This window comes from Hippoglossus stenolepis, chromosome 12, assembly GCF_022539355.2.
Source record: "Hippoglossus stenolepis isolate QCI-W04-F060 chromosome 12, HSTE1.2, whole genome shotgun sequence".
Lineage (NCBI taxonomy): Eukaryota > Metazoa > Chordata > Actinopteri > Pleuronectiformes > Pleuronectidae > Hippoglossus > Hippoglossus stenolepis.
In genome coordinates, this window is record NC_061494.1 from 17,085,846 (window position 1) to 17,094,269 (window position 8,424).

The window sequence follows — 8,424 nt, forward strand, 5'->3', positions numbered from 1 at the left end:
AATCTACGAGTGTGCTACAATCGACTGTATCTCATTAGAAATCACCAGTCTTTGCAGCAAAAGATGTGCAATACTTGTAGTGAAATACTTAATGCCGTTACAACCTACACACACAACCTACAAAAGAAGACAGTCGATTCTTTCATGAGGGACAAGGCGAGTGATATTCTGGATTTTTCATCCTATTGCTCCAGTGTATTTCCTTTTACGCCAAAATTAACCGAAATTCTCCTGTACCACAGTTAGTCTGTACCTTCTGTCATCCGAACACTTGAAAATCACAGAGGAGCTGCATCATTCCACTGGGTGCTACATGGACACTTAAGCTAATTATTCCTTAATCCTATAAACTGTATATAAAGAGTCAGTGCAGTAGATGGAGCTGTTGGACTCGACCTGTCATGACGTTTCTCCATGTTTTAGCATCAAATAATTAATTAAAACCAAACTTAACACATGAATGAACACCAGTGTGATAATAACTACCTAGAATAACAGAAACTATCTTTAAGAAAAAAATATTTGACGTGTACTTTGACTTTTTAGTTGTCCCTTCTGCTAACATGGAGGAGGCAGAATTTATAACCTCTACTGCTGCCAGCCACCAGGTGGCGATTGAGATGCTTTGGCTTCACTATTATGGAGCAGTGACTTTATATGCCATCTATAATTAATCACATTTTCACAGTCCTGCTGCCTCAAATCTTTTTTTAACTCCTGTTTGAGGAACAATTGCAAAAACCTGCAAAACGCAGCTATTTGAAACTTTGTATTTGTGGCCTACTTTTAAGACTTATGTCCTCCGAGCAAATAAGATGCAGAGCGCCACAGACAGCCTGAGAAAATTCTGAAAGTATTAAAAGACGGATTAACACACTGTTGGTTCGGGACTTTTCACAGGATTTTTTTGACAGGAAGAAAAATGCAGAATATTCAGCCTTGTCCTATGGAAGCGTATTGCATTCACTTGAGGAAAAAGAACTGCTCTGTTTTTCGGAATTATCAACTTAATTATCTAGTTAATGAATTAAGAAGATCAAAATAAAAATCATACCTCAAAATCCAGCGAGAAGCACTCATCAGCATGGAAGCTCCGGTTGTTGCTGTATATTAGCCCAATCCTCTAACAGTGCTGTACGGTTACAAGTAGGGCGTCAACAATTTTTTCTAAATGAAAAAGATTTCCTTAATTCAGGAAAACAGCTCTGATTTTCTGAATTATGGAAATAATTAAGTCATTAATTCAGGAAAATAGAGCTCAAGTGAATGCAACATGCTTCTGTATTGTCCTTCGACGAGTAATCACAAACTCACTCAGAGAGGTCAATCCACAGTCACACTCCCCTCCGAACCTCTTAGTTAACCTTTAGCTCAGCATCATACCCTAACTCTCTCTGAAAGTGATGACCTTCACTGTGGCTTGTTGGCAGGTGGCTGGGTGTTGTTGCTTGGGCTGACATTATTGTGGCTCCGCCCTACGTTGTTCTCCATCCTGATGGAGGAGGAGTTGAGCGGACTCCTCTTGAGGACCTTGTTGGCCAGAAGGCTGCAGGTCTTCCTGTACTGGTGCCGCAGCAGTGAGTAGGCAAATGGGTCACTTGCTGCCTTGCTGTAGGCCAAACATTTGGACAGCACACCCCAGTGAGGGCTGATGGGCCCTGGGCAGAAGAGCTCCACAATTCTACCTCAAATAAAGCAGAAAGAGGGGAAGGAAGGAAAAAAAAAAAAACCAGTCACATAGCATCAGCGTTCAAACTGCAGCATGTAGAGCCAAATCTAAGATCTGTGTAACTGGAGTGGAAGACATTCACAGCAAGGGAACCTCCCCCGGTGCTGTAATATTTGAAAAATGTCACCATTTCCCTTCACTGAAATGTCATCACTGTGTTGGGCAATTCGAAATAATGGGTGTCAAGTCATCTCCGCTGCTCCTGGACTTCTTGCTTATTAAAATCATTAAATTAAATACAAACACTGAATCCAGTGCCTGGCACTTGTTTTTGTCCTAATAAATCAAGTTGAAGTCAGAAGACAGTGTGTAAAACCAAGCCGAGTATTGTTTTGTTGTCAGTCTGTCTTTTAAATGACTGCGATCTCCTCTTGAGTCTGTGTCATGTGTCTTAATTTGCTTCCTTTCTGTTCCCGTGACAGCTTCTGACAAGTTGCCGTTGTCAATACTGGGTCTGATACTAATAAGGGCCAGTGCTAAGATCTCTGACTCACTCACTATCTCGCTCCCTTTTCCCTTCTCTCTCATCTCTGCAGATGTAAAGGCTCGGAGAAGATTATAAATGTCTGTAGAGCCAATAAGCTATGACACTATGAAAAGGAATCAGTTGAAAACGTGTGAACAGATGATAAGACGGCTTTAAAATTGATTCTTTCTTTTCATCCGTGTTCACACAATAAGCCGAGTGTAACCACATCAGGAGCCATAACAAGGTAAGTGACAACTCTGAGAATCTCCCTGTCAAATAGATTAATCCCTGGGAGAGTTGATCCATTAAGATGAATGTGGAAGATCTATTGAGATTGTTTTGTTTTTTATATAGCAGAGCAGTGTTGAGAGTGTTTTAACATTTCCTTTCAATCTTGTGATTCAAAAGACAAGAAAAGGCGACACATGGTGACGTTTTGATCGTGTAAACACACACACACACGAAATCCCACAAATCTGGGCTCACCTCGTAATGACATAAGGGGTGAAGCACACCACGAATGTGCCGATGAACGTACTGATCTTCTTGGTGGCCCTCTGCCTCCTCCGCCTCTGCTCATCCAAGCATCTCTGGCGCACACTGCCAAAGCACACATGGCACCATTATCTACCCAGGAGGCATGATCAGAGACACGCAGACGTAATGAAAACAGACAAAACATGTGGGATGAATGTGAAGACAGCAGCGAGGAACTGTGGGCTTTTATCTCTGGGGGACGACACATGGAAAACGCTCACACGGCACAGACATCAATGAAAAAGTGTAATTGAGCAGAAACCAGGGTGGATGGAAACTGAGGAAGGCCTAATTGACCTTAACACAGAATGGTAATGTAAACGCTGACTGAGAGCGGGATTTACAGTCACATCATCATCAGTGGAGGACTTTAAAGTCACGTGAAATCATCTAGAAAGTTGTTTTTGATTGGTTCAAAATGTAATGTAACTATTCATTTTCATTATTGATTGATATATATATACCAGAAGGTTGGTGGATCAAATCCCAGCCCATGCCGAAGTGTCCTTGGGCAGGATGCTGAACCCCAAAATGGCCCCTCCATAGATGTTTAATGCACTGATTTGGATAAAAGCGTCAGCTAAATTTTTGGGCAAATAGCTGATTAGCTGGTTAATAAAATATCACAAATTAGAGAAGAATGTGTCACAATCAAAGGTGACGTATTCAATTGATATATTCTGTCCAATCAACTGTCCCCCAAAAAAAAGTTCCCACGAAATATTTAATTCAAAATTATATAAAACAGAGATAATCTAATCCTGGAGCTGGATATATACTTTTTTCGTTGTTGGTTATATTCTATATATATTTCAATGTCTTTTGTCATCAATTTATTACCATTTTAAGGCAATAAGAGAAAAAGCCACCATCATCTCCTGCTCTCGCCAATATATGGAAACACTTATAATATCCTCCACTGGATGCAAAGCTTCCCACAATGGACACAATCAAATGGAAAGATGAACTTAATTGTCAGAAAGTAACTTCATAAGAGCAGTTTTTTGGACTGTTTACCTGGGGAGAATGTCCACCAGCAGCACCAGCGTCTGCATCGTGATCACGTCGATCCGTTTACAGTGGAACCTCGCCACTTTCAGCACTTTCATGTAAGTCACACACATCACGACCAGCGTCAGGAGGAAGGTGAGGGAGTGCAGGGCCACGGTGAAGATGATGAACTGCGCCCCGGCTCCCTTCGCCCTGACGTTGCAGAGGGTGCATGACGCGTAAAGGTGGTGGTACCCGACCCAGGATCTGCAGCTGGCGACTATGGAGAAGCAGAGCGAGTGTGTCCACGTGTAAACCAGCGCTATCACCGCATCCCGGTGGCGCATCCTGGAGTGGTAGCTCAGCGGGAACACCACCGCCAACCATCTGTCGATGCTGAGCGCTGCCATGCTCAGCATCGAGTTGGTGGTGAGGAAAGTGTCCAGGAAGCCCACGACCTGGCAGAAGACGCTGCCTCCGGGGTGGCCCGTGGTGATGAGCCCCACCAGAGTCAGGGGCATGTTGGACACGCTCAGCAACAGGTTGCAAAACGTCAGGTTGAGGATGAACAGCCCCGGCACCTGCTTGCGGATCTCCGGGTTGTAGAGAAAGCAGATCAGCACCACGACGTTGGACAGCAGCGACACGAAGATTGTCCCCAAAACTAACACGGAAGCGACCACGTCCGCTGCGTCCATGGTGCCTCCTCTCAAATACCCAGACTCCTCATGAGCTCATGTCCCGATGCGAACTGTCATCGTGAGTGGCCGTCGCTGCAGAATGTGAGTCCAACACACAGTCATCATCCTCAGGCGCCAAATGTCTCCACTAAACGCGGCGGTGCCTCCAGCAGCGTCCAGGTCGCAGGGGGGGGACTCATGTGGAGAAATGCTCACCTGGACATGATGAGGAAAATGTGCAGGTCCAGTTCAGATTGGGGTCACAGCGGGAGGTTTGTTCTCGTGCAGGCGCTGCGGTGCTTTTCACGCACCCTCCTTGTGCCACTGGTCTCTCATCTCTGGGTTTCCTGGCTAATGCGCAATTGCGCGCTGACATATGATGGGAAGCTTTGGGAAAGAAAAGACACTTACTTCATTCTCTTTCTCCCCGTTGCTATTTACATCGTCTCCTCTGACCGAGTGTGAAGCACGCTGCTGCATTCCGGTTCAAACACAGCTTTTTAGGGTAAAAATAGAAGCACGACGCGTGATTGCGTCGCTGGTGGTGAGACTGATGTCATGAGCGTCACGTTGAACACAGCAATCCTGGCAATGAGATGTTTGGTGTGAATAATCCATAGACTACGCACATAAAAGTCCCTGGATGTTAAAATGGCAAAGTCTTGTTTATACTTGAAGATATTTCTTTGCAAGTCGGTGTCTGATCAGATTTAATCACATCTCCATTGTTACTTTATTTATTAAAAGTCTCAGCAGCAAACACTTACAGGAAATGTATCGTTGGTTGAACCAGAGCCTCATCAGCGCAGTGCTCAAGCCTTATATGGTTCACTCCATCCACATTATCCACCCAGACTGGGTAGGGAAAGTATATTTGGATTTCCCTGTCCCATGACCAAAACAAACATGCAGTTGTTATGAGTGTGTGTGTGTGTGTGTGGCTATAGTGGGCATGGCCACAATAGCTCCTGTTGTTCTCATTTACAGTGCACACAAGGTCCAATTGGGGGTCATAAGGTCATAAGGTCATAATTCTATCAAAGTCCTGTATTCAAAGTCTTTCAGTTTGTACAAAATCTGCTTAAACTACCTAAAATAAAAGTGCTTCTTTGGTCAAGCTATTTAAATACATTGAGTATGATATTTGTTATTTTTCTCACAACAGCTCACATGGTTTAAATACCAAATTAAAACAACAAATTGACAGATGTGAACAGATTAATGGCACAGAAATGAGTGAGTTGGATGAGAGTCTAAATGGTTAAATTTTGTATTTTTTAACTTTACCACTGAGGATATTTTATGAATTTTGACATTTTCATTCATGTCTGGGCATCGGTTTGATGTTGTTGCTGCTGGAGGCAAGTTTTCTGAATAACAGTGGACAGACTATTATATATTTTTTATGTACAATATCAATCTGCAATGTTACATGTAATAAAAGATATCAAATAAATGCAGTAAAAAACTGTTAAAATTCCTCCAGCATAATTCACATAAGATAACATGATTCCTACTTTTTAACGACACATGCACCAGCAATCAGAGCTTCAGTAATGATCTGAAGAATCAAAATGTCAAACTCTGTCCTTTTTTAACAACCAAATTGGAAAAACAAACCGGTTCAGGCTGCAATGCTCTCACCCCCTGTGCATGCAGTTGGTCTTTCTAATGATGTTTCAGGCAGTTCTGCCACAAAGTTCAAAACACGGTCATCAGGTCAGCGGAGGGTAAAGTAAGTGAACGGTATCTTTCTGTTATTCACCCTCGATCTAAACCTTGGATCGAACAATTAGCCTATTTGTTAAAGATTTGGTTTCTATATCTGAGGCGGCGAGGATGACGGCGAGTCTGCTGATCGTCCTGCTGATGGGAGAAGACACAAGTGATTCCCTGTCATCCTGTGGTCATGACAATGTGTTGTGATAGAGGTTGTCGGGATCTGAAGCGTGAATTTACAAAACGAACTCAGGGAATGAGCCTCATCATATGAAGGCTGTGATGTATCACCACTGTATTATATTAGTCACAGAGCATTTTCTACTTTCACCTGTTCTCATTTACCACTGTCACAGACCACCATATATCTGAACTCTCTGAACATTTTAATTAACATGCACAATTAAAGCCCACCATCCCCTTTAACGATGAAAGTTAAAATTACTAACTTGGGAAAAAAAAAAAATCTTTTACCTCACATTAGTTCCAGGACTAAAATTACAAGCATGGATGTGATCTATAGTGTGTAATTGAAAGATATTAGTCCAGTGTCCGGCCGAGAGGACGGGAGCAACCAGTCTATTTGTTATAACAGCGGCCACACGTACAGATGTCTGACCATCCTATAAATTATCAGCTGTGACAAATTGCCAATAGTGGCTGTGCAGATTTTCTAATTAATTCCTGAGAATGAGAAGTTTTTCACTTCTGTCCTGGAACAGAACAGATGGTGAAACTACATTGGATTTCTTTTTTTTTTTTTTTTACAGCATCACTGCTCAGTGCTCCCTTTCCAGGATAAAGTTCAAATTCATTTTCTTACAGATTTAATGAAGTGAGTTAATGAATAGAAAGGTTTCAGCTACACAGGACCATATATAAATCTAACATTTTAATTATATTATATATATATTCAAAGTTTTAGAAGCCTTTTTTGTTGGATGGCTTGGAAATGATACAAGAGTAACTGCATGAGACGTTATGTGCAAACAAAAACAGTTCACACCAGGGACACAGCCAAAGGAATTTTATGTGTCTATATTTAACAAACAAGTACCAAGTGTTTTCACAACCTTCTTATTTATAAGCTCTCTGATCATGCTGCCATGTTGAAGTGATCAAATGCTTGTTCTCATTTTGAATGTGAATTAATTTGCCTTTAGAATAAATACTTTATATTGTAATTTGATAGTTTACTCTGTCTTTCCTCTTAGAAATTGAGAAAACAAACGAACTTTATTACAGAAGTGAATGTGTGACAGTGCTGATATGAGACCCTTCAACAGGGAGCGCTCTGCGGTCAGGTGTGTCTGTGTGCTACCTTCACGTCGCCAGCTGTAAACTTTGACCTCTGCTGCAGATGTGGTCTTCACATGTGTTTTATTCAGGTAAGAGAATCGAACACTGACTCTGTGGCTTCGAAATACAACATGAACTCACCTGAGTAATATGAAACTGCGTCATGGCCGCAAACACTGCTGTGAATTAACGTCCATGACTGGGATGCGTGTATGTGCTGGAATCTGGGTGATTAGCATAAACACGTCGCAGGCTAATTATAGAGTCTTGAAACAACAACAACACAACAACCACAGTTCATGTTGTTTTATTTTACAGCTTTTATTTACTATGACTTATTGTCAAAGTGGGAAAGTTATGTTTATTAAGATGATACTCTGACATGGCACTTTATTAGGTACACCTAGCTAAAACTTATATGGACTAATACAACAATCAAACCTACATACTGTTCAGTTTTGACTGAAATGGTACTAAAGAGTTTTTTTTGTGCTTTTAAATTGTATTTACTTAAAACTTAGTGGCGGTTCTGTTTAATTTAGTCTATCCACATATAAATGTAAGATAATGGAGAAACAGGTCTGTCCAACGTCACCACAAACTGCAGCATCCACAATGAGCATAAACCTTTTAACACGTTATTTAAAACAAAGCTTTCATCTCTGGGCGAATGTTCTTATTTTATTTACTATTGTTTAATTATTGTTTTTGTTTGTTTCAATATATGTTTCTTTTTATAATTTGTTTTTTGTTGCTTTATGAAGCAATTTGTTAAGAACACAAAAACTGTCTTCTTCGTTTTCCTATTATTATTATTATTACTATTTTCTAAGTTGAATCAAAACCTGTGAATCATTTTCAAAAACTTAACTTACTGTAAATCAGCACAGTTCAACATTTCCACCAGTCGTGAATTTGTCAGGCCTGGCGATTATTTTCTCTGTGGTCCCTAGAATAACACATTGACATGTTTGATCCATTGGAAACTTTTTTTTTAGTGC

At 41.2% G+C, this 8,424-nt stretch overlaps 1 protein-coding gene across 1 annotated transcript; it reads right to left on the bottom strand.

Annotated features, from left to right (window-relative positions):
- Positions 1-392: 392 nt before the first annotated feature.
- LOC118119484 (G-protein coupled receptor 26) lies at positions 393-4,993 on the bottom strand. The gene is made up of 3 exons (XM_035173515.2): positions 3,753-4,993; positions 2,685-2,798; positions 393-1,681 (listed from the first exon to the last, which is right to left on the bottom strand). Exons 1-3 carry the CDS (start codon positions 4,421-4,423, stop codon positions 1,411-1,413), a joined length of 1,056 nt encoding a protein of 351 aa, XP_035029406.1. The 5' UTR covers positions 4,424-4,993; the 3' UTR covers positions 393-1,410.
- Positions 4,994-8,424: the final 3,431 nt, after the last annotated feature.

Excerpts from the sequence above, each read along its gene's own strand:
- LOC118119484 (XM_035173515.2), bottom strand. The coding sequence starts at position 4,423 with ATGGACGCAGCGGACGTGGTCGCTTCCGTGTTAGTTTTGGGGACAATC. Across the intron at positions 2,799-3,752 it reads CTGGTGGACATTCTCCCCAG|TGTGCGCCAGAGATGCTTGG; the intron begins GTAAACAGTCCA and ends GTGCTTTGGCAG. Across the intron at positions 1,682-2,684 it reads ACCCCTTATGTCATTACGAG|AATTGTGGAGCTCTTCTGCC; the intron begins GTGAGCCCAGAT and ends TATTTGAGGTAG.